The sequence below is a fragment of the Tasmannia lanceolata genome, unplaced genomic scaffold (assembly GCF_043159265.1).
Source record: "Tasmannia lanceolata isolate RefF3 unplaced genomic scaffold, GAP_Taslan_0.1 ptg000037l, whole genome shotgun sequence".
Lineage (NCBI taxonomy): Eukaryota > Viridiplantae > Streptophyta > Magnoliopsida > Canellales > Winteraceae > Tasmannia > Tasmannia lanceolata.
The window spans coordinates 57,481,450-57,507,718 of NW_027518714.1; the positions used below are offsets into that span (position 1 = coordinate 57,481,450).

Consider the following 26,269-nt stretch of genomic DNA (forward strand, 5'->3'; position numbering starts at 1 on the left):
GCCTTCATGAATTGTTTTTAATTTGCTCTTGATTGAATTCGACATGTGGCCTGTGGGGTTATACATCCGATTTGTAGCTTAGACGGGTGCCAATATCAAAACAAGAGTGCATATATCAACTCTCTTTAAAAAAGAATCATCCCAAAATATAAGCCATGATATAGAAAACTTTCACCAGCAGTTCCTGAACCAAATTTTCATTACAGAAAAAAAATAAAAAAATACAATACAAAACCTATGCAGACATCAAAGTCTCCTTCCCAAATTAAATCCTCTTCAGTAAAGAGTGCCCAAGACACCCTCGTCCTCCTCTTCACCCAAGAACACAAATCAGGCTTTTATGCGGATCACAAAGGAACCTGTTTATATCAATTTAAAGCAAAGAAAAGAAACAAAACATATGTTAGCTAGCATGTTAAGATAGTTTAAAGGTTCATGACTATGTATATAAACTATAAACAGTAACTTAGTGCATCCAAAACATCTCTGCCATCCAAGAGGTGCACCACGATCAAGACTGTCCAATCAGGACCATCTCAAAAAAAAAAAACACTGCAGCAATTAGTCTGGTCAGTACAAATATGGGTGAACTGCAATTAATTCTGGGCGTGAAAGTTGAGTTGCTCCACTAGATTCTCTTCCGCCCATTTCACCGTCTGATAAAAGGGGAATGAGAAGCATTAAAAAACACCCTCAAGGCTAAATGATCATAATTCCTAATCTGGTCAATACAAACTTTTGTGAACCCTTAGAATAACTTCCACAACTACCCTAATAGTGTATATACATATCATTGTACTCAATCAAAACTCTGTGAATTATGACACTGAAGTAGACACAGTATATAGTGTATTGTTAGCATATCACTGACACTTTCGTTAGTGACAATTCACAAATACTAAGAAGGGTGGTGGACCACATTGGCTGATGCAGGGTGATAAAGAGAGCTGGGTCCTTGAGGTCAAGCCAACAGGACCTACAGACCTTGCACTCTGCAGATTAGCAAACCTTTTTCCATTAAAAATACAGTTCCTATCATGGACCAACAATTCTGCATAACCATCAGTATAGGCCGCACTGTGAAATGCTATTTTAAACAAAGTTACGAATTATCAAGTCCTAAGTGTTGCAAAGCCTGTGAAACTTACACGCGGGAAGGCTGGAAATGTCAGCAGAAACAGCGCATGGGATTCCCAAATTAGTAAGTGCACCCCGTATGATTCCGCATGGAAAGTAGAGATGCATGCTTGTTGCTTGTGCTGCTTTGTTATCAGCTGTCGTCGCAGAAGGGCCCGCATTCTGAGATGATTCCGTGTCTGCTGGGGATGGATCGACTGACACGCGTCTAAGCCACCGGAACTGATTATCTTGGAGCACAAAAGTACCCTGCAAAATAACAATATAACACACATGGTCATTGCTATATAACTTGGAAGACATACCCATTAAGCCGACTGCTTCTTGGACTCACCCTATGATTGGTTTTCAGGTTGTCAATCTGCTTTTTGAAGAGCTCGGACCAGAAATCCTTGCAGATGAACTTGATCGCCTCTAAATGATCACTGAATCGAGGCCGCTCCATGGTATATCTGGCAAGAGCAAAAATGATAGGACGTAGCTCATACAAAATTAAAACTCCATTAAGCATCAATTCATTAAAGACTTTCAAAGATAATCAGATCAGGTATGGAAAGGCAGATTCAATCGGCTTACAGCAATAGTTACAAATTTATTTTTTTTTTGAAAATTGACGATTTCATTGACACTAGGAAAATTACATTGGGGACTAGAGGTCCCTACTTGCATTACATAGAATCAATTAAGGGTAGCCAGGAGCATACTCCTAGGCCAGTTAAAACCATAAGAAATGATCTTCTGGGTCATCCGCTACAGTGAGGTCCACACTTCCATGCGCTGCCATCATGCCGAGTAACTATTTCACTTCCCTGTCGAATTCTTCATCTTATACCACAGCCTATACAAAATTTGAATGCAGGGAAATTTTGGCAAGGCAAACATTTGAAAATTTTGGGAATTGTTTGGGAAATGCAGGGAAAAAGGCATGTGTTTTCCTATTAAAACATGTATATTTACTATACATATTTATTTATGTATAGGACAACTAAAAGACGGAAAGTGTTTTAAGTGGATGAGTTCACTAGAATAGGATGTTGGTTGTTGGTCCAATTCCCACTACAATGTCTTTTTCCATAATTTTGTTTTCCACAAGACGTGAACAATACAAGAGAAATGGACGAATTATTTAAAAAAACCATGTTTAATTTGTAAATTATATTTAATTTAGAAAATGCACCAACTTTTGAATCATTTGTGATTATGATTGCAGTTTTCAATGTATACTGATTAAGTTAAAAGGGCGAGGTACAATTCTCCGGCCAAAAAGACTAAGGCGCAAGTGTCACACAGCTAAGAATAATAGCAGACATAAGGAAAAAAAAAGGAAAAAAAAATACCAATAAACAGGAAAAAATTTAAACCATATTTCTTCAAAGTCCAACAACAGCAGCTATCTATAGCACTATTTCATTTAGAAATCCAATGCATAAGTTTCAGATGTTCAAAAAATAAAAGGGAAAAATACATTTACACCCCCTCTAGTTTCTGACACATTCAACTCTAACCCTGATTTTTTTTTTTTTTTTTTTTGAAATGGCAAGATGATTTCATTAAAGGAGGAAGCGGACCGAGATGGACCACCCCCAAATTACAGAGGATAGAAAAACAAAACAAAAACAAGAAAACACTCAAGGAGGAAGCAAATCGAACCACTCCAACTCCACCCCTAGCCAAAGAATCTGCCTCCCTATTTGCCGTTCTTCGCACATGGTTGAAGACAATAGACGACCCCGCAATTAAGTCATCAATTTCATAAAAAAAATGAGAAAATCTCCAAGGAGGCTCTCCCAAACCTTTCAACCAACGAATCACGTTTAGAGAATCACCCTCCACAATAGTACGATCCATTTTTTCTCTATCAAACTTTCTTATGCCTTGATATGCCGCCTTCACTTCGGCCTCAATGGTATCACATACTCTAAGGGGGCCGGAAAAAGCCCATACAACTACACCATTATCATCCCAATACAAGCCACCCCTCCCGGCTGGTCCTGAATTTCCAAGACTCGAGCCATCAAAATTAACTTTGAACATGCCAGAAGGCGGAGCTTCCCATCTCTGAACAACATTAGGGCGATCCTCCTGACTAAAGCATACAACCCTCCAACCCTCCCATAAGTCAAAAGCCGATACAAACCGAAATACCAGAAGACTCCTTGCCTAAGAAATAGAAAGAACAATAATTTTCATATACAACCAATACGGAGATTTTGCAACCCCCTCGAAGATTCTAGAATTTCTTTCTTTCCATATCACCCACCATGTAGCAAGAAGACAAATATTCCACAACATAATGCCTTTCTTTTTCCACGGCGCAAAGCTCCACTGATGCAACAACTCTAACCTTGACTTTCAAAACGTTACAAGTACATCCCCCGAGGTTTTTTTAACGTGACGGAGTAGACGGCGAGGCGAAAATGACCAAATGGATCTCGTGAAACTGAGTGTGAGATCCATGCCTCCATGGAACCTCAACCGAGAGAGCAATCATTAAATTCGCAGTGGTAGCCTAATTCGCAATCATTAAAAAGGCGCACCCCCCCGGGGGGCCACCCACCACAAAAAAAAAGAGGCAGACATGGCCCCTTGCTACACCAATAATTATTTCCAGTCATAAAGACAATGCCCCACAAGATTTGTCTTCCAAGACACAACCATAATGTGGGATATGTGTGACTAAAAAGTAATCTGTAAAGATTGGAAGAGATTGATTAGTGAATAGGGCTAGGCCAAATGGATAGTTAAGTATGGACCATGCACCATGCAATACTAGAAAAAGGTGTGGTGGCACCGGCAACATTTGATATGCATGAGAAGATGAATGGTAGGGACATAGATGAAGATCCTCTAGATTTTGAGTAAACTACAATGTCGGTTCTCTCTTGAATTTGGTGATTCGATAATCTGTTAGAATAGGGGGAAAAACAGATAAAGATCAATTCTAGCACAAACATTGAACCAAATTTAAGTACCCATCTGTGTGCTTGCCCAACCCAACAACCATAAAGACAATGGACCTCTTCCAGACTCTTCACTGTCAAGTCCTTCCACGAGCAGCATGCAATGATAGGAGGTAGGGTGTCCCCGTTGTAGAATTTGATTGATTCCTACACCTTGTGCAGTGCCATTTTTGTTGGACTGCTTGTCTTTATAAGATCTTCACTGTGACCAACACATTCACCGTTCTCATTTCATCATTAATCATCGTACAATGTGTTGCATCCTAAGTTATAAATTCCGTTTCGTTCGTCGTTTTTGGCGACCAGAGCGGAACATTTCGGTGTTTCGTCCGTTTCATTCGGCGTTTCGTTCGAAACTTTTCATTCTGCTACGACAAGGGAAATATTTTTTTAATAATAAAAAATATGAAAAAAAAAAAACAGAAATGGTTAGAAAAATATAAAAAACAATTAAATGAAGAAAATATGTAAAAGATCCAACATTTATTTAAAGGAAAATCTTAAGTGTGTAGACTAGTGCATGGCAAGATGTAAATTTTTTAGAGACCAAATTATGAGATTTTTTTTACAAGACTTTTGGGATTTAATAATGTTTGGACATTACTGAATTTATGAATTTTTATAATTAGAAAAAAAAACCCATTGTTTGGAAGTTAAGATTTTGACCCGACCAATTTTTTGCGAATTTTGTACTAAAACTAGAAAGTTGACTTTTTATCCTTTTAGATTTGGGTCTTGAAACTATTTTTAATAGATCTGGGGGGTATTCCCTTATTTACATGTAAATCTTAAGTAAATAGACAACAAAAATAGTAAAGAGAACCAAGACTTTAGATGTAAATCTTAAGTAAATGGACAGTAAAAAGAGAGAACCAATACTTTACATGTAAATCTTAAGAAGAAAGAGGAAGAAAGAAGGAGAACCAAGAAGCGAAAACAACAGGAGATGAAGAAACACAAAAAATGGGGAGTTCCGGACGAAACATGGCATTCTGCCTGTTCCGTCCGGAATTTCAGATTCCGACAGAATTCCGGCCGGAACGACTGAAATGGACTGGAATACGGAACGGAACGGAATATATGGTCGTTCCGTTCTGGATTCCAGACTGGAACCAGAATTCGGGTCCATTCTGGCCGGAACGGAACGGAATTTATAACTTAGGTTGCATGGATGGAGAACCGATTGATTGTCTGATGATTCAGTTATTGGTCATCAGGAGTGTATGGCATCTCATATGTTTCGCTTTTTGACATTCGATGGGTGTTGTCGCAATTAGCGGATTGCTTGGTGGGTGAGAGGTCTTCTTCCCTTGGTCTGCTAAGAGGAAATTTCATGGGGCCACAGGTCTTCCTGCCACGCTTTGGATGCTCCAGAAGGATAGAAATAATTGGATCTTCAATGGAAAGATGCGTCCAATGGGGTGAGCACTCAGGGGTAATATTTCTAGCCATGTAATCAACTGGGAAGCCATATCAAGTACTTTGCATGGCATATCCAGCTCTAATTTGAGGCATGTGTGAGACTATTACTGTTCAAGTGTAGTGGTGAAGGACACCACATCCCCTCGTTGGTCGTCGCTTCCAGTTTGTACGTTAAAAATGACTTTCAATGGCTCTAATATTGGCAATCTTGGCCTAGATGGAATTGGCAGGATTATTAGAGACCGGTCCGCTTCCTTCTTTAATGAAATCATCTTGCCATTTCAAAATAAAAATAAAAATTAGAGACCATGGTGGTAGAGTAAGACTTACTTTCTCAAGCATTAATTGGGTAAGGGACTCTAATGAGGTAAATGTTTTGGCTCTGAGAAGGAGGATTAGCCTTTGACTTTGACTTCATCTCAAGCCCTTAAATCTTGGGGGTGACTCTACCAACGTGATCAGGTCATATTTGATAAGTATTGGATCGGATTGTGGGCTAGAAGGTCTCCTTCCAACACATCTGTAGATCTGCTAACACTCTCGCAGAGGAGTATGTTTCTAGGGTTCTTCTTACAATGTCAAACTCATTTGTGTCGGTTGTTGACCCTTGATCGATCCAGTTGATTTTCCTTTTCTTTCTTGCATGGACGATCTCAAACAGAGGGCTTGTGTAGTAATGATCTATAGATGAATTATATGGTGCCTGCTCAAGCACGTACACTAACGGGGCATCTGCCCTTGATATTTGATCCAACAGCACCTCCTTAGAAAGTAGAAAAAGTGGGCTGCTGTTGGATCACATATGAAGGGTGGATGCGCCGCCAGTGTACGTGCCTGAGCGGGCACCGTATAAAATCTTTGAACAATATAGAACATCATGACTGATCAGCTTCAAAAAGCAGCGAGTCTTCTTCCATCCATCCCTTCAATCTTCAATTCATGTGATAAAGTTATATTGAAACCCTTTAAATTCATTGAACACTGCATTATACCATTGAAAAATACTATGATTTGCTTATGATTTGTCCAATGCAATACAAGCTGAATTAATCCAAAAAAGAAAATTCAAGATCTTAAAAAGGAAGAGTATCGTCATTTTTATGAGAGTTCAATAAAATCATAGCGAGCAAATAATAATTGCCTTTTTATCAACAAATATATGATTTTTTTAGCAGCAACAAGAGAAAGGTATATTAAGATGAAAAGAAGTAAAGAACCAGTGGGTAATTGTGGCAAACCAACAGTTAGGTCAAGCATCAGTTGATCGCCGGAGACGAGATTGGGCTCAGTTGTCGCCGGCCGTTGAGGTGGTTTCGTCGTCCGACGATGTCGCTAAGTAGAACATAGGTTCTGGAATTCCTGCGTCGCTGTTCGGACTCATCATCGGAGGAGGAGATGGGTTTTGCAAGGTTCTCAGAAAAGCTTCAAAGGAGGGATTGTCAGGAGTTGGGCTTCGCCTCCGGCGGGCCCTAACTGTCTCTTCTTCGTTGGGGGTTTCAATTTCCGTAGTCTCTCTGCCTTCTCCTTCCTCTTCTTCTTCTTCTTCATCTCCTCCTTCGTATATTTCGGTGGCAGCACTTTCTGATTCAGAGGTTGATTCTCCTACCGTGTATACTTCTGGTTCATCATACTCCGTTTCGGTATCTGTCGGGTTTCCCATTTCGAACTCTTCTTCTCCTTCCGTTTCCTCCTCGGACGTAGGAGGAGGGAGGGGTCTGCACATTGTGTCTTAGGTCAGGTTGGGATATTTCAACTGGTCGAATGGAGGAGTTCACGAAGAATATGCGCTCTAGTGGTTTGGAGTCGAACAGATTTCTCTCCCAATCTGATCTTGGAAATCGCAACTATGACGGCTGGGGGTCCTCATTTGTCCGGTGGCAGATTAAAAAAAGCCGCCGAGAGGAGAGACTGCAAAGGGTTATAGAGAGAAGAAAAGCAAGTAACCTGGGGGACTGGCGATGCTCCAAGTGCAGATTCTTAAACTTCAGACGACGTCCCGAATGTTACCGATGTAGGAAGGTGTGGTCGGGTTTTGACCGTAATATCCCAGTTGATTTCCAACGTCAGCTCCCGTCTACCTCAACCAGAACTGTAAAGAAGCTGCCTACCACGAATTTCCTGCAGAACCGTTTGGAGGGGATGCAATCTAGGGGACAGATAGAGCCCGAAGGGAGTCAGCAGGAGACAGAGGTTGTTGCGGTAGGCCCGGAGGTGATGGACAATCTGTCTCAGTGCCCGGAGGAAATATGGGCTGAATCCATTGAGTTGGGATCTAGATTCGACCTTCAACGAACTTTTTGGGGTAAAACTAGAACAGGATCGATGAAAGATTTTACGAAGTTAAAATGTTGGTTAGAAGAAGCTTCGGGAATTTCAGCCAAGTTCGAGATTTTTCCGATAGCCCAAGAGGAGGTTGCTATAACGTCTTCCCCGGATGCCTCGTACGTTGACTGCAGACTTCGGTGGGCTAATGCCAAGGATTGTCCTTTCGAAGAGCCACGTGAATGGAAGGATAAATTTTCTGGGAATTTCACGTCTTCATGGTGGTCGATTGTTGGGCTTCCTTCACATGAATGGGTGGTGGAAACTTTCAGGAAAATAGGTTGTCGTATTGGAAGGGTGCTAGCCACAGATGGATCATGTGATGAAGGTGATGGTTATGAGAAAGCGTTAATTCTTCTGATGACATCTTCAACCACCCCAGATTCTCTGAAATTACCGGTTTGCATCGACGAAACAGTGTACTGGGTGATGGGGTCAAGAAATGATAAACGTCCGGACGTCCACAAAGTTCGACACTCAGACGAATTCAAGCGAACTTGGTCGGAAATTCTTTGTAACTCCGGTAATGGGCGGTCGGAGAAGACAATGGCGCAAGATAGTAATTCTGCGGTGGTAGGTCTAACGAGCGCACCTCCCTATATTCTATTACCCTCCTACGTGTCCTATGCTGTGAGTGATAGCGTATGCAGAAATGGGAAGGGGACGGGTGTCAGGCATGTTGCGTCTGGTCTCCTCTGCCAGGATGAAGTGGCGATTGGAGCAAGCTCCTCCAGATGGCGGGAAACAGGCTTTACAAGTTCAACTTCCCAAGTTCTCCTATCTCCATTGATTCAACTTGAGTCTCCCCATCCGTCGGATCGGCGTATAAAGAAGATGTGGGCCCCTCCAACTCAGCCTAAAGTGTTGGGCCTGTCTGAAAAATATAATATAGGGCTTTCTCCTTTTTCATCTTTTAATCGGGTTATAGCCCATATTGACGGTTCTACCGCAAAGGACAAAAGCCCATCTTCACCTCTTCTCCAATTATCGGCTTTTGTTGACCACTCGCAGCTTTCGGAATCCCGTATTCTGCTTCTTGGTGATAAGGTAGCGGCTGGAAATTCTCGGCTAGTAGTCAATTTATCTGAGGCATTTACTGGAGTGTCCTATGATGAGCTTAATATTGAAGATACTCAAGAGGGTCACAGTATACAACAGGGGGGATGTTTGGATCATTACGATTCGGAATACTCAGATCTAGATACTCTATCTTGTGCGACCACTGCTTTGATTCCAAACGCTGGTGCGGCACTTGGGGGTTCGGTCTCCGGTAAAGAAATTTGCCATAGCCAAGTTCGGGTGGACTCTTCGGAGCGAGGCCTAATCGATTTCTGCTCTAGCCGAATGACGAACGATTTTTCTCACGCCGGTAGGAGGGAGTGTACGGTTGAGGCAGAGTATAGTGGAGGTGGTCTGGTTTCCCGAGAAGATACCGTGAAAGAAAGCCTAGCGTTAGTATTATGTGTGGAGGAAAATATTAGTCCTCTTTCCTGGGTCGATCCCAAATCCGAAATTCTGGAGATTTTTGTAAATCATATAATTTCCACCAGCAGAGTTTTGAGATTGACCTACTCCGGGCCGGAAGATCAATTGCGTTCCATGTTCAGAGTTGCGGAGCTTCGAGAAATGGATCATAGGACCTTTGAAGATCCTTCCAGTGTTGAAGGTGTCAGGAAGATGTTACGGGAGCTAACCAAACTGAAATCAGATGTAAATTATGAAAAATCTCCCGCTAGTAAGAAAGTGGTTCGTAATTCGCGAATGAATAGTAGAAATTGCCCCAGGGGAAGTGCACAGCGGTCGTCCGGTTCTAAAATGAAGATTTTATCTTGGAATGTAAATGGGTTGGGGTCCTTGGAAAAAAAGGCACAGGTCAAAGATATAGTGAAAAGTACTAAGCCGGTTGTAGTTTGTATACAAGAAACAAAAATAGGGGTAGCAAACAGAGCTCTGATCATGAGTTTAGGTGGCAATTCCAATTGGGATTGGCTCTCGCTGGCATCTGAAGGGGCTGCAGGAGGTATTTTAGTTATGTGGGATTAATCTAAATGGGAGATCCAAGATTCTTGGGTAGGTCAGTTTTCCGTCTCAATAGTTCTCAGTCAGGTGGGAAACAAACATGTGGTTACTTTTTCAGGCATCTATGGCCCTACAGATAGGTCGGCGAAGCGCCAGATGTGGGAGGAACTTACCATGATTAGGAGCAAATGGGGAAATTCGTGGTGCTTAGGGGGAGATTTCAATGAAATCAGAAGGATCGAAGAAAGATTGGGGTGTAGCAGAACTTCCCAGAATATGATTGAGTTTTCAGATTTCATTGCTGAAAATGAACTAATTGATATTCCGTTGATGGGGGCTAAATTTTCTTGGTCCAGAAACTCAAGGAAAAGTCGGTTAGATCGCTTTTTGTTCTGCCCTGGTTGGAATTCTATGTTCCCGGAAGTGTGTCAGAAGGCGATTGTGCATTCCGTTTCTGATCATTGCCCGCTGTTGTTGGATCCAAGATTGGATTCATGGGGTCCCTCACCTTTCAGATTCGAGATGGGGTGGTTAGAAATTCCTAACATGGTTGAGAGGCTGGGGGGGTGGTGGGAATCACATACAGTGGATGGTGCAGCTGACTGGATCATAGGGGCGAAACTCTGTTTTGTTAAAAAAAAGCTCAAAGAGTGGAATTCTCTCAGATTAGAGGCTCTCAATGAGCGTCAATTATGGCTAAAAAATCGAATTCGGGACATATCTTTGGCCGATGAGGAAAGGTTAGCTTCAGAGGATGATTTGAATGAACTAGGAAAAATAAAGGAGGAACATAGAGGCAGCCTCCTGTAGGCAGAAATCTCATGGAGGCAGAAGTCCCGAGTTAGTTGGTTAAAGGAAGGAGATAAAAATACTGCTTACTTTCATAACATGGCCAGTGCAAGGCGTCGGAATAATAGAATCGAGGTATTGGAAGTGTAGGGATCCTTATCTTGTAGCAAAGAGGCGATTACCATGAAAATTCTTGACTACTATCGGAAGTTATATTCAGCGGAAGGTATTGTTCGGCCCAGGCTGGATGAGGTGATCTTTAAATCTCTCGATGCTATTAGCATCTCGGGACTGGAAAGCCCTTTTTTGGAGGAGGAGGTGGAGAAAGGGGTATTCTCGATGAATCGTGATAAAGCTCCAGGGCCGGACGGTTTCTGCCTTGCTTTCTTTCAGGCTTGTTGGGAGTATGTAAAGGGAGATATTATGGCCTTTTTTCGAGCATTTCACGATGGGTTGGAGTTGGATCGAGGAACAGGAGCCACTTTTATTGCTCTCATTCCAAAAGTTAAAGGAGCAGTGAAAGTATCTGACTTTCGGCCTATTAGCTTGGTAGGTTGTCTATATAAGATCTTGTCCAAAGTTTTGGTGGACCGGCTAAAGAGGGTACTTCCAACTATCATTTCTGAGAATCAGAGTGCTTTTGTTGGCCAGAGACAAATCTTGGATTGCTCGCTGGTGGCTAATGAAATGGTGGATTGGATGGCAAAATCAGGTGAGCAAGGTGTTATTTGTAAGCTGGACATGGAAAAAAGCGTATGACAGAGTGGATTGGCAATGTTTGGACTACTTTCTACAAAGAATGGGTTTCGGTGGGAAGTGGCGAGGGTGGATCAGAAGTTGCTTATCTTCAGCCTATTTTTCCATTCTTATTAATGGCTCTGCAAAAGGTTTCTTTAAATCGTCTCGAGGCTTGCGTCAAGGGGATCCTCTATCTCCCTTTTTATTTGTTATTGTTGCGGAAGCCCTCAGCGTGCTGTTGATGAAAGGCCGATTAGAGAGTCTGATTTCAGGGGTTAAATGTAGCGAATCTGGGATTGAAGTCTCGCACTTGCAATTTGCGGATGACACCCTTCTCTTTTCCTCTCCCCTGGCCTCAAAGATCCTCAATCTTAAGGCAATTCTCAGGTGTTATGAATTAGTAACAGGGCTTCGATCAAATTTCTCAAAATCCAGACTTTACGCTGTTAATATAAACGAGGAAGGAGCTTCTAGTCTAGCCAATATTATGGGGTGTTCGCTGGAGAGTCTGCCTGCATCTTATTTGGGATTGCCCTTGGGAAGAGGGCGACCCCATAAAAGTGCATGGGATCCCATTGTGGAACGAATCGAACGACGACTTGATACATGGAAGAGGAACTTGGTATCTAAAGGAGGCAGATTAACCTTGATTAAGGCCGTATTGGCCAATATACCGATGTACCAGTTATCATTATTTAAATGCCCTGTGTCTGTTGTCCAGCGTATTGAACAGATTCAGAGAAGATTTTTGTGGGGGGATCTGAGCAGAAGCGGGTTATGGCCTTAGTGAATTGGAAATTGGTTTGCAAGCCAGTTCAAGGAGGAGGCCTCGGAATTCGAAGGATCAAGCAGGTAAATCAAGCACTGATGGGAAAATGGCTGTGGAGGTTTGGTGAAGAAAAATCAATACTATGGACTAAAGTAATATCAGGGAAATATGGTGCTGCTCAAGGTGATTGGGTTAATATGAATAGCTTTAGCAAATCTGGGGTGAAAATATGGAGGGATATCCTGTGCCTAACTCCTCTATTTGATCGAGGAGTTAGGTATAGAGTGTATTTCGGCGATAGGGTCTCTTTCTGGTCCATGAGGTGGTGTTCGAGTTCTCCTTTAAAAGTTTTATTCCCTGACCTCTTTTTAGTTGCCGCTGATAAGTCAGTTTTAGTGAAAGATTGCTATGAGCGACTCGCTGGCAAAGTTATCTGAAATCCTCTCTTTCGTCGAAATTTTTTTGATCGAGAATTGCCCTCGGTGACAAATCTATTTCAGACTCTTGATCAGATCTATATAAGTTCTTCAGGGGAAGACAGAAGGTTGTGGGTATTAAACTCTTCTGGATGTTTTTCGGTCAAGTCTTTCTATAATAGTCTGTTGCCTTATGAGGAAAATGTTCTGGTAGCAAGGGTATGAAAAATAAAGGCTCCTCCTAGAGTATGTTTCTTTGGATGGTCAACGTTAAGAAATAGAATCCCAACGGTGGACTTTCTGAGAAAGAGAAATATGCTGATTATTGATCACTGTGCTATGTGTATTGAATCAGGGGAGTCGGTAGACCATATTTTCATCCACTGTAGAGTAGCTCGGGAGGTCTGGGCGAGGATTTTAGAAAGGTTTGGTATTAATTGGGTGTTTCCATCCTCTCTTCTAGACTTGTTCGCAGGCTGGTCATGTACACCATGGGGCAAAAAAGGTAAGCGATTGTGGTGGCTTTCTCTAATGGCCTTCTTATGGGTTATATGGATCGAAAGGAACTCTCGAGTCTTTGAAGGGAAAGCTAAATCTCCTTACTTTCTATTTATTAAGGTCATTGCTCTTACTATTTCTTGGGATCGAGCTCTTCCGTTATTCCGATTCGTTTCGGCCTTCGAATTGTGGGAAGGGTGGGGAGTTGTTTGCAATAGCCAGGAGAATATTAATGTTTCCATCCAGCACTGGTGCCCTCCTCCTGAAGGGATAGTCAAATTAAATTTCGATGGCTCAAGCTTGGGTAACCCTGGCCCAGCAGGGATTGGTGGAGTATTAAGAGACAGTGATGGTGGGGTCTTTAAGGCTTTTTCTGGTCCAATCGGCATAGCAGATTCGAACGAGGCGGAGGTAAGAGCAGCGCATCAAGGTATCCTGTGCTTGGCAAGGGGCCGATTAGAAAGTTGTATTGTGGAGGGTGATTCGCTGAATGTTATCAGATGGCTTAGGGGCCCTAGGTGTTCTCCGTGGCGTTTTCTTCATTTCTTTGACGAAATTAAAGATATCTTACAAGGGCTTCAGGTATCTTTTCAGCATGTGAGGAGATCTGCTAATGATGTGGCCGATAAGTTGGCGAAAGATGGAGTTTCGAAGCAGGCTTTCGATCTTTATGATTTTCTTCCTCCCTAAATGTATCTCTCGGGATAGTTTAAATTCCTTGAGTGTTGTTTGTTTTTCTTGTATTGTTTGGGGGACTTCCTCAGTCTTCTTTTAATATATTCTGCTACCATTCAAAAAAAAAAAATTGTGGCAAACCATATAATTCTTAACATGAGCTATTGCCCTTGTTATCATACAAAGGGAAGGACCAGTGAATGAGAGCATGTATAACTAGAGAATGGGGTTAGGGCCTACTTAAAAATCTAACAGAGCATTACAGAACAATTAATTAATTAATGAAAATGACATGCATCAGAAGTTGATATACAAACCATTATGTTGAATGGATGATGATAATAGAAGTATAATTCCCATAAAAAAACAAGACTATGTTCTAACATGCAAAAGTCCATTCAATAGTTTCAATGTAATTGATAATGACACTAGTGAGGCTTATGAAGACAATCTTCTGCAATACATCAACAAAGATGGATCAAGTTGTAAGGCTAGGTGTCCACGGATTGAAACCCAATCTTTCATATATGTAAAAACAAGTACTTGCAAGCTTAAACTAAGGAGAATTTTTTTTTTTTTTTTTTTTTTAATGGAAAACTAAGGAGAAATTTACAAAGGGGAAGGTTGTTGATTCCCCATTAGGATGTGTTTCCCAAGATATTTTATCACATTAAATCAGCAGACCATATACTAAAAGTTGATGGATGGGCCATATGTTGCTGTGTTAGACAAACCTCTTTTCAGACCTGATATTTCATATATTGCTAGTGTTAGAATAAAATTAAATCGAAACAAAATAGAGGCTTTGAGGCGTGATTGATCACTATCTTAAAGAAGATATTTGCCCGGGCAATTCTCTTCCAGGATACAACAAAGCACTCTCAACTCTCTGTATGAAACTATAAGAACAGGGAGAAGGAAGGAAAAGATATATCTTTCATACACCTAACCGTTTCCTATTTATATTAAACCAACGGTCATAATCCAAAAGATATGACTCTTCTAACAGGTTTCTAATATGAAGAGTCATGTCTGTACAAAAAGATATCACTCTTCTAACAGTTTTAATTTGAAGAGTTTTGTACAATAACATATGACTCTTTCAACATGTTTTTTAATTTGAAGAGTGATGTATGTACAATAAAAGAAACTGTAAATGCCTAAAACCTTTTCCTTTTCGATGTGGGATTGAGTTCCCACACTATAGTCTACACTATGTTACAAACTACACCACCGGCTAGGAAATTGGAAACGTTCCCCATCTCTGCTAAGATTCTTAATACTCGTGAACTCTTCCAAGTCACTAAGTGATTGGAAAATGGAACTTAATACATAATAAGGTTGTGAAACCAACAAAGAGAAAAACTGAAAAAAAAAAAAAATTTAAAAAAAACTTGGAATATCGTTGAGAAGAAAAATCTGATCTCAATGGAAGACCGGCAATGACTTAAATGTAATTCCTAGGATTCTTACAGTGCAGTGGATGGAATTTACTTTTGGCAAGTGTCGTAAAAAAAGACATTTACACATATAGTTTACTCCAAATTTTACTTGATCTAATGAATTACGACTACAAATTAATCTGAAGTTCATAATAAAAAAAAACAAAAGTAATGCATTTACCACATTCTCTCAAATAATTTGATGCCACTTTTCATTTCAAACCTAGAAAGCACACACAATTTTCATCTTACTTTAACGATCTCAAAATCAAGAATTGCAGATAGTTTAATAATCAAAAGATCCAATATCAAAGAATTATAACATGAAAATGCATCTTCAACAATAACAACACACCAAAACCCTAATTACGGGTCTAGAAGAAATAAATCAGAAGAAATCGCGTTAGGGTTTTTGAGTTAGGGTTAGGGTTTTAGAGTTACCTTTCTGAGAGCTGAAGTCCGACTTGGTAACCGATGGCTTCGATTCGGCGAGCGGCGAGCTCCGGCTTGGAGGAGTAAAAACTGGAGCAGTAGGAGGAGACCATCTCTATGATCAGACTCTCCACGCAGCTCTCAGACACCTCTCTCCCCATTTCTCCCTTCTCTCTTCCTGTTATTTGTTTTCGAGCTCTCTTTCTTTGTGAAACCAGCGTGGGGTGAGTGAGGCAAGGAAAGGCCCTACAACTCAAAACTAAAATTGACGTTGAAAATTATTTTGATGGGAAATATTTCCCTTGAAAATATTTTCCAAGGAAAACGAGAACACCCCCTACTAATACCGTGTTTTGGTTTTTCAAGGGGTGCAACTTGGGTCGGGTTCAACCCGATTTTGGCTCGGGTTAGGTTGGCATTTTCTCAAGTTGGGTCGGGTTAGGATTAGGGTCGGGAAAAGCCAACCCAATTTAATTTCGGGTTGGATTAGGGTTGAGGCCTTGGCAACCCGACCTCCGACTTCGGACCTCCGACCTCCGACCTCCGACCTCCGTCCTTTGGTTTTCTCATGTTTTTCTAGGATTATGCTTTTTCTCCTCGTATTTTTCTATTTGACCCAAGATGAACCCAACCCAACCCGACCCGATTTGGAGGCGGGTTGGGTTAGGGTTGACCATCCTCAACCCAAAGCTCAGGTTGGGTTGGGTTAGGGTTGGCCTCAACCTGACCCAACCTACCCGAGTTGCACCCCTAATTTTCAGCAACGCATCATGTCATTTTTTTGGGCACAACCTATTTAAGTGGTGGCCCATCACATGGACGGTTTGGATCATCCAATAGTGTGGTCCATACAGTAATTTTTTTTAAAAATACGGGACGATAGGGGCTTACAACATATAAAAACTCATGTGTCCAATCATCGCGATTATCCGTACACCACACGGTCGAGATTAGCACTCACGCATCCTAGATTTTTACACGCGCAACTGTCCGTAGGAGTATTAGATAAATGCAAAAAATTGAAGCCCTCAGAGATCCAAAAACAGAGAGCTAGCTAGCTAGGGTTTCCGAGATCTTTTAGCCAGAGAGAGAGAGAGAGAGAGAGAGAGAGAGAGATTGCGGGGATAGAGCTAGGGTTTTCGAGATTAGGGTTTTGAGGGCTTCATGAAAGAGAGCTAGGGTTTCCGAGATTATGGTTTTTAGGCCTTCATAACAGAAAGCTAGGGTTTCCGAGATTAGGTTTTTGAGGGCTTATTAGCAGAGAGAGAGAGAGAGAGAGAGAGAGAGAGAGAGAGAGAGAGAGAGAGATGGAAGAAGGAAACGCCAACGCCATGGCTCAGCACCAGCAGCAGCTCCTGATGCAACAACACAAACAGCAGCAGCAACAGCAGCTCCTCCTCTTACAACAATACCAACAACAGCAACAACAGCAACAGCAACAGCAACAGCAACAACAACAGCAACAGCAACAGCAACAGCAACAACAACAAGCGATTTCTCGATTCCCTTCGAACATCGACGCCCATCTCCGCACGCCCGGTCTCCATCGCTCCATCCATCTGCAACAACAACTTCAACAGAACCAACAACAACAAAATCAAAACCAACAACAACAACAACAACAACAACAACAAAACCAACAGCAGAAGGTGAACGCTCGTCAAGGCCACGGGGCGGAGCTGGAGATGGCCCATCAGGACGCATGGCGTGTTTGCCATCCTGATATCAAACGCCCTTTCTCCTCCCTCGAAGATGCTTGTGAGAGGTATATATATATATATCTCTATATCTCTATATCTCTATTCTCTTACTGCTTTTTAGGGTTTTTGATATTTTGTGTTCATCTCCTCTTTCGACTTGTTAGAAACTTATAATTAGGGGTTTACACCAGAAATTGCGGGAATCCTTGATCTTGAGCGGTTTTCCTTCCTTCTTTCTTTCTTTCTTTTGTTTTCAATAATTAGCCCGAGAAGATTTTGATTTGGAATTCTCACATTTGCAGCCCTTTTTGCGTTGACATTTGGATCCGGATCAAATCCTTGAATTTCCAATTCAGCCACTGGCAGTGAAAAAAAATCAGATTTTCAAATAAGCTGTGGAAATAAGTAATTGGAAATCCACAGATGTGCCCTGTTTCTTTCACCCTCTTGGCTCCTCAATCTCCCCCCTGCAGTAGGAAGTATCCCCCTTCCCTCTCTGTCTCCCTCAACATGAGCTGCAAGATCTATTCATTTTGGACTCAAAACTCAATTCCAAATCCAAATACAAAATATGAGGTATCCAAATGGGCCCTTAGGATACCTCATGCATTTGTATTTTAATTTGGATTTGAGTTTTAGGCACAAACTACACCAATCATCTTCATGATCATGTTTTAAGAGAGAGAAAGAGAGAGATGGAGGGATGTCTCGCTGCTGCTGGAGCATCGTCGAGGAGCAGCAACGGTGAAGGAAGTTGCCACAAATATTGATTTCCAAATAATGTCTCGCAGAACAGATTTCAAAATCGGAATTTTTTGCACTGTCGTAGCTGATTTGGAAATCTAAAGGATCTGATCCAGTTCAAAATATGAACTATTTCCAAATCTTAATCTTGTGGGTATCCAAACGTGGCCTTAGGAAATTGTGGGATTCCTGTTTTGAGTAGTGCGTGCTCTTCAGGCTCGGTCTTTCAAAATTCTAATTCATAGACACATGGTTTTGTGTATATAGGATCATAAACACCTTCCTTAAAAACATTAGTTGATGCATATGAACACGAGAAGTACTCCACGAGGAAGGGGCAAACCTCAAATTAGGTTGAGATTTTGTGCCAGGACCTGACTTTTGCATATCTGTTAAAGGATTTGTGTGTTAAAACAGTTTCTTGAAAAGGGTTGCAGAAGAAATGGGCAAATGCCACTTTTATCATGCTTATTTCAAAGGAGGGCAGGGAGGTAACAGCCACATTAGTCTGATGTCGAGTCTTATTAAAAGTTATAGTAGAAATTATCTTAGGCTATGGACCCTTAAGGAGGTGATTTTGACTGCTTTGAGAGCCTTTGGCAAAGGGAAGGATATATACCCAATGGGGTTCTCTAACAAACAAGTGTCTCTATTCATGATTAATTGAAGAAAGCCAGGAATTTTCGTCTCGGTTTGCCTCTAGGTATTTACGTTGAATCTCTTTGTGATGATGATTTGGAAGGATGAAAAGAAAGTTTGCACTTTTGGAAGAAGAATTATCTTTCTTTTGGAGGGTGAATAGCTTTTATTGAAGCATCTTATCTAATCTATCGGTTTATTACATGTTGCACTTCATGATATTGGTGTTAAGGTAGCAGAAAAGTTGGAGAGGTTCCAAAGGATTTTCTTTCTCCTTTTTTTTTGAATGGTGTTCCAAAGGATTTTTCTCTTGAACAGAAAATGGGGATGCAATAGTTTTCATAGCCTAAGTAATAGGGAAGAGGTTAGCAAGCAGGAAAGAAAAAGTAATATTGCCTAGGATTAATAGCCTTATTAAGTTAGCAAGCCTGAAAGAAAATAAAAATATTGTCTTTAAGGAAATTACGAGTAATGAAAAAGATGCTTTTAAGAAAATGACTTTGGAGATCTGTATAGAATAATGTGGCCCTCCAGATAAAAATTATTGTGGAGAAATTGGGCAAGGGTTAGGAGTTGCAAATGTAGGTATTCAGCTTGAGTGTAGGGCCTATAGGCTTGTTTGTATTGGTTGTCCCTTTGGTATTAAATTTTGGGCGGGGTGAGGGGAGTGTATTAGGTTTTGGTGGACTCCTGGTTGTGTAATGGTTTGCTGTGCCATGCACCACCTACATTGGAATTGCTGATTAAAGATTTCAATGAGAGAGTGTGATGTAGGACATGCTATGGGAAGTGTCACAAAGAGAAAAAAACAATCCTAAAAATATAAACTAAGATGGATTGAGGATAAATTGTACAACTTAGACTCTCTCAAAAGTCATGTGAGAATTCTTCCTAATTGGACACGACAATTCCATTCATTCTTGGACTTCTATTCATAACATTCTAAACTTAGGTCTCTAACAAACAATCAAAACAAACTCTCCTAATCCCACTATGAAGCTTCTTTTATTAACTTACGGAGTCTTCATAACGTTCTATAACTATACAAAAATAAAGAAACCTATCTTGTGAGTTGCGATTAACACAAGTGGACCCCATTGAGAGCAACAACTTTTGGCGTGGCTGATGGTCCCCATCAAAGTGGGGAATGGAGGACAGTTTGGAAGTTAGTCTTCAGGAAGAATATTAAAAATGTGGATATGAGTATTTTATTGACTTGCTTAGATCACTAGAAGAATCCTATGACTCTCGGCTGATGGTCCCCATTAAAGTGGGGAATGGAGGACAGTTTGGAAGTTAGTCTTCAGGAAGAATATTAAAAATGTGGATATGAGTATTTTATTGACTTGCTTAGATCACTAGAAGAATCCTACGACTCTCCTGTAGTTTCAGAAAAGAGAGTTAATTGTGTACGACCCATGTCTTTTCTCAATCAAGTCTTCTTGTAGAGTCCTTTTGGTGGATGATGGTGCCTCTTCACCTATTGCCTAAGGGATGGGGCACACCTATCCTCCTAAAGTAGAAGCCTTTTGTCGGAATGTACTTGCAAACAAGAACAAAACATGGATTGCCTTTGAACGATAAAATTTTTATTTAGAACAACATGTATTTGTTGTGTGCAAAAGTGAGAGAATCATCCCCTAGCATATCTTCAATTATTTTCTTGAATGCTTTTGGTATAAATTGGGTGTTCCCAAACATGGTGATCAATCTCTTACCTATTGGATGAGTGTGCCCTTTGGTCATAAAGAGACACATATGGTGGAACATCTCTCATTCTATGCTTTTTAAGGGATTAGGAAATTAAAGAAATTAGTTGATCTTTGAGAAGATAATCATTCCTAGTTGAAAAGCAGCGTAGGCTATCTAGAACTTTAACATCAATTGACTTTTTTTTTGGGAAAGGGATTATTAGAAACAGCCAACATTTCTTTTCTAGAGTGTGATTATACATGTTTGAACATTGGAACTATAGAATTTGAAATCAATGATTGCAGAGAGCCTTTCAAATTTTGAACAAGAAGTATAACTTGAATGGTGTAGATATTACCTTAGAAGATGAAGGAAAGAAGTATAACTTGTTTGCATGAGCACGTGCTTAACGTGGGGATCACAAATGACAGTCATGATGGTTAATCAATCATTGTAATGATTTATATTTCATGCAGCTGTATGAGTTTGATGTGTTCATGCATTGTTTTCATGATCTCAATGATTTTTCGTTTATCGTGGTTCTGTTATCTCTGAAGGGTGTGTATGGAACTTAAAGGAGTTATTGTGGATGGACTGTTGAGTGGGGATTGCATTTTTCTTACCACTTTTACAATCTGTTTTTTGTGACATGTGAAAATATATACGAGTAGATGTGATAATGGGAGTTGATAGCTTTATTCTCACTAACAGTGTTCCATTCCTAGACTCATTGGGTTAACCTTTTTATTAGGTGATCTTACATGGTGCTTTTCCGCATGATATAAGAACTGTGATGAGATGGTTGGATCATTGAAGTTCGCTTCCTTGGAGATTTGCTATTGCTATCGAAGGAATCTGAGACATATTGAGAGGGCACGATATCATTTTTCAGCACGTTAGGAGATCGGCCAATTGTGATACCGATCGGTTAGCTCGAGTAGGAGTCAAGAAAACTTACTTATTGTTAGATTTTCTTCCGCCTTGACTTCTCACGTTCTGGTTTCTTTGTTCTGTTTGTGTTTTGTCTTCATTTTCTTGCATTTGACCATCTTTGTCTCGGGGCTTCCCCGTCTTTTAATAAATTTCTTCACCATTAAAATAAATACTCCTATTCAACATATCTGAGAGTATCTAACATCAGCATCTGTGTTTACTAGAGGAATTTATAGGCTATCTTTCCAACTGAAAAGGTTTGCTTGATTACAGATGTCATGACTCGTGCCTAATGGTTAATTAATATTCTAAAGCTGATGTGTCAATGTGCTGCCCCACCAGTTATATTGTTTATTGACCATGCGACTGTATGAGATAGATGTTCCCTACCAAATTCTGCAGTCCAATAGAATTTTTTGTTTTCCTGATGTTGCCACTTGCAAGTTTGAAAAGAGTTATTGTTTAGGATATATGGTAAGTCCTAAGGATACACAATGAAATGTGGAGTGGGGAGCACCATTGGATTATTTTAAGATGATGTGACTAATTTAATGTCCCCTTCCCAGATGGAATCTAATCTGAATAGTGAATAGCTATTTAATCCATTTTAAGAAAACTGTCTGCTAGATGGCTTATATTCCATTAGGTCAAACTCTTAGAAGTTATGTGGTTGTCTTGGAAACATTCTTTGGCTTAAGACAGAAGGCCTTCCTGATGTTGTAAACCAGAGTAAGTGGATGAATCTTTTCTTGATAAATCTTCTTTTTCCTTAATAAACTTCCATATTGCCTCTATAGAAAGGAAAAAAAGGAAAAATAAAATGTATATCCTGCATGTTCCTCCACTCCATCTCTAAGAAGACAACATTCTTTCAACCATACGACAAACTTGTATAGCCTTTTCTATCAATTTGGTCAACCTAAGTAGTGTTGAAAAATCCAGACTTGGACGAGAACTCGGTCAATGTAAACAGTAGTTGAATGAACCAATGATTGAGGCTTTCAATTTTTCATTAACTTGGGCGAGACGAAGGATTTTCGATTGACATGGTAGGGCAAAACTTGGGTGAGTTGTATTTGTGTAAAGGTTGGGTTTGCATGGCTGTGTTGACGCTTACAAGATGGGAGGGATGTTTGTGTTTATTTGCATAGTTGTCACTACTCTCAAGTCTCAATTACATAGTTGATACTGCCAATTTCGTAGCACTTTTTTTTATGACATAGGGTATCCCTACGCCAATTTCCCAGCACTTGATTTAGAAATGCTGAAAACACTCGCCGTTCTCATCTTCTCATTATTATGGAATGGTTTGGACCCCATTTCTACTTTTGATGCCAATGCAACAGCAACATTGTAGTATGAACCGCTTATCTACTCTATCTATATTTTATACCAGTTCAACAGCACAGTTTGTGTAATGAGTGAAAAGATGTTTCCTTATATTGGATTTTACACTCCTTGAAAGGGAACATGTTATTGTATAGCAGTCAAGTATTCTTTAACTTTGATTTGGTGGTGTTCAGAAGGTGCAGTTTGTCTGGATATGAATATCCTAATTGGTCATATGTGATGCTTGGACAACATTGGAAGCTCCACCTGCCTACCAATTTAAGCAAATAGTCAGAGTATGAAATTTAAGCTGTACAAGCTTGCGTGTTTGTTATCAAGTTACGTTGTAAACAGCTTCTTAAGTACTTTGAAAGAGTTGCAAATAAATAGAGATTTTGTCACAGAATAACTGAGAGTTCATTTTATGCTTTGATATGGCAGCAAGTATCTAGGTTCTCATCTTTTAGAGGAATCTTTAGACTACTTCATATTACTGGTCTTATGTACTTGTGCATGGTGCTGGTTGCTGTAAACTTTATGGGCAATATATCTAAGCTATTCTTCACAACACCTAATTAGTAAATTCCTGCGTAAGTTTGTTGGCTCTTCCGTAACTGAAAATATGGCGTCTTCAATACCTATTTTAAAGTAGGATTCTTGAATGTAAAAGGTGGAATAAGGTTTGAAGTTGAGCAACTGCTCAGAAACTCTCTCTCTCTCTCTCTCTCTCTCTCTCTCTCTCTCATTCAAAAGCTTGATCTCCCTTCGGATCCCACTATTTGTTTCCAGTGGAACATATTTGATGGACATTTGAGATTTTATTGTCACTAAATGGTGGTCGTGCTTTAGTTCAGGGAATTGAAGACTGCAAGATCATTTTGCTGTTGATGTATAGCATAAACCACACTTTTCTGACAGCGTCAAGATTACATATCTTAGCAATGATGCAGTGTCCATCTTTTGATTTCTAGTAACCATAAGATGATAATATGCAATGTTTTTTAGTGGTTTGCTTGAAGTTAATTGCATACAAGGAACTTAGAAATGAAGTGAACCCATCTCTTTTTATTAGTTCTTTATAACAGGGTTGAAAACCTACAAATATCAAAGCACTCTCCTCCTGAATTGCCATCCTATTTCATGTTTCTGTTGGTTTGTTCTCCCTATCACTTCCTTATGTCTTTGTCATGAGATAATGCAGGCTACTGCCTTATCACGTGGTTGCTGATTACGAAGCAGAAGAGGATGACAAAATCCTTGATTCAGATACAACAGGTCAGATGCCCTCACGCTCTCAGCAATGGGATCACACAATTGCCGCCAAGGTTGCAGAGTTCACTGCCACTTTCGAAAAACAAGTTCTTGCCTTCAATATAATATCTCGCAAGCGAGCCCAAGGTGAATTCCGCTCAGAGGAGAGGTTAATGATTGAGCAAGCTCTCCTCCAAGAGGAGAAACAGGCCATTTTAGAACTAAGAGCCGAGATTGAATCCAGAGAGAAGGCGGGTCGAGAAGCCGCAGAGGCTAAGATGAGGATGGCAATGGCTCAGGCAGAGAAGGCACGTGCTGAGGCGGCCCATGCTGAGATGATTGCTCGTGCACCGATTAGGGGGAGTACTGTTGGGTCTCAGGGCGATGAGAGTTCAGGGCATGATATGGGAGTACAAGAACAGGGAGTGAACATGGAGGAGATTCTTCATGGTTGGGGAAGTGCTCAGAGGGAAGATGAAGAGCCGTCCGAGGATTTTTTGAACGACGAGAATGAGCCTGAAAATGAGGAGACAACGGGGATGCAAGACGAGTGGCGAGAAGTCGGGGAGCTCGATTTGAACACTAGGTGATGGCTATTTGGTGTTTGTTTTGTATGGTGTGGTTATGTCAATGGGTTCGAGACGAATCCAACCAGAAGGTGAGGTGGATTATTGTATCCTTTCTTCATGCACTATGATACTAACATGGGCCTTGATCATATCAGAATTTGGGGAGGTGGGCCGCCATGTAAGTGGTCCATGGCGCAAATTTCATTACAATTATACTTTTCTTACCATCTTATTTTTGTGATTTTGATGCCTGTTTTTTTTTTTATGCCTGGTAGGCTCGAATTTCTCTTAACCCCACCTGTTTGGATGATCTAAACAATTCATTTATTGGTCATTGCCGTAGATATAAAATGCCGGAAAATGCCCAAAAAATCTTATTCTTCCGCGGATCCTAACCCTTTGATTTGTTAAAGTTTCTAAAATGTTGTCTTCTGAACATTCTTAGCTGTCGGTTTTATGCAAAATATAATGAAGGGTAAGGATCATTTTAGGGAGAATTTTTAGGGCACAGCCTATCTATTTCTGGGGCCACCAAATGAATGATATAGATCATCCAAATGAGTGGATTTACATTACTTTTATATGCACCCATTTATCATATAAAATCATTCAACGTTAGCCCAAACTTTTGCATATTTGGCCAAAGGGTGATGCCAGTTGACTCATTTGCAACTCGGGGCAGGCTGCTGGATGCCCCGACCATCCATGGATCAGAAGGCAAAGATCACACCAATCGGACAATCCTAACAGTCCATTAGTGATCCACAATCATTCAATAAAGGGGCCATTTGCATTTTGCAAATCAAAGCATGGCCGGTTAACACAATCCTGTTGGTGTAATTATTCCTCTATAGTTTCACCCACAGTTGGAGGCAAGTTTTCTTTATAAAAAAACAAGTTTTCAAGGATTTAAATAATTTATTTGGTGGTCCAACCATTCCCAAAAGCCTTCAATTTTCCTGGTAAGCAGTAAAATTTTGGAACAATTACCAATAGGGGACAGACATTAGGCAAAATTATCAACATGACCCATGCTTTTGAAAAATTACCAATGAGGGACAAAAGAGGTTTTGTCAGTAAAAGCTGGATGAAAATGCCCTTTGGCATTTACAACACATTTTGACCTTGTTTTTTCCTTCTTCCCTTTTCTTTTACTTTTCCATTATCACCTTTTTTATATTTTACTCTACTAGTTATCTTCCTCTTTGTTCAGCCACAATTGTTGCTGGCAAATCTTGAAAACTTGAATATTGAGTTCTTACCATCTATCTCTTTGTATTTAGGTTTTTTTTTTTTTTTTTTTAAAGGGTTTTGTACTATTTTGCATTCCTCTATTTCTGATTTATCTTGTTTAGGGTTTAAGCGATTTGTATTTTAGGGTGAGTTCTAGAGATAATGCATGGATGGCTTCACTCACTTTTTTGGAAGACAAGTGGTTGTATAAGAAAAAGTTGATGTAATAGATGAATGGATGGCTACACATTTTTTTGATTTCCTTAATTATTATTTTTTGTAATACACAAATTTGGATGTAATACATGAAGCACATTTAATGAAAACAACATCAATTTCTTTTGTTATTTCTATCATGAGCAGAATTGTAATGCCATTAGAAGAGTAGCTATAGGTAGGGGGTTTTGTAGCAGAAGGGGTTTATCAACTCTTTGGAAGGGGGTTAGTAACTCTCAAAAGTAGGGTTACCAATTTTCGAATGGGCTTATCAAGTGCTTGAAAATTGGCCGACGGTACTTGAGTTTTGAAAGGGGGTTATCTAGTATAAAAAATGGGGTTAC

General features: G+C 40.3%; 2 protein-coding genes across 2 annotated transcripts; one reads left to right on the forward strand and one right to left on the reverse strand.

Annotated features, from left to right (window-relative positions):
• Positions 1 to 136: 136 nt before the first annotated feature.
• On the reverse strand, positions 137 to 15,856 carry LOC143860609 (uncharacterized). Its single transcript, XM_077371341.1, has 4 exons — positions 15,629 to 15,856; positions 1,472 to 1,589; positions 1,149 to 1,386; positions 137 to 359 (listed from the first exon to the last, which is right to left on the reverse strand). Exons 1-4 carry the CDS (start codon positions 15,778 to 15,780, stop codon positions 331 to 333), a joined length of 537 nt encoding a protein of 178 aa, XP_077227456.1. The 5' UTR covers positions 15,781 to 15,856; the 3' UTR covers positions 137 to 330.
• Positions 15,857 to 16,670: 814 nt separating this feature from the next.
• LOC143860856 (mediator of RNA polymerase II transcription subunit-like protein) lies at positions 16,671 to 24,727 on the forward strand. The gene is made up of 2 exons (XM_077371699.1): positions 16,671 to 17,384; positions 23,858 to 24,727. The coding sequence occupies exons 1-2, from the start codon at positions 16,927 to 16,929 to the stop codon at positions 24,495 to 24,497; spliced, it is 1,098 nt and encodes a 365-aa protein (XP_077227814.1). The 5' UTR covers positions 16,671 to 16,926; the 3' UTR covers positions 24,498 to 24,727.
• Positions 24,728 to 26,269: the final 1,542 nt, after the last annotated feature.

What these genes read in the sequence shown, in the direction of transcription:
- LOC143860609 (XM_077371341.1), bottom strand. Translation starts at nt 15,780, where the DNA reads ATGGGGAGAGAGGTGTCTGAGAGCTGCGTGGAGAGTCTGATCATAGAG. An exon ending in GGACTTCAGCTCTCAGAAAG is followed by an intron (nt 1,590 to 15,628) that starts GTAACTCTAAAA and finishes TGCTCTTGCCAG; the next exon opens with ATATACCATGGAGCGGCCTC. An exon ending in CATTTCCAGCCTTCCCGCGT is followed by an intron (nt 360 to 1,148) that starts GTAAGTTTCACA and finishes TGATATAAACAG; the next exon opens with GTTCCTTTGTGATCCGCATA.
- LOC143860856 (XM_077371699.1), top strand. Translation starts at nt 16,927, where the DNA reads ATGGAAGAAGGAAACGCCAACGCCATGGCTCAGCACCAGCAGCAGCTC. An exon ending in CTCGAAGATGCTTGTGAGAG is followed by an intron (nt 17,385 to 23,857) that starts GTATATATATAT and finishes GAGATAATGCAG; the next exon opens with GCTACTGCCTTATCACGTGG.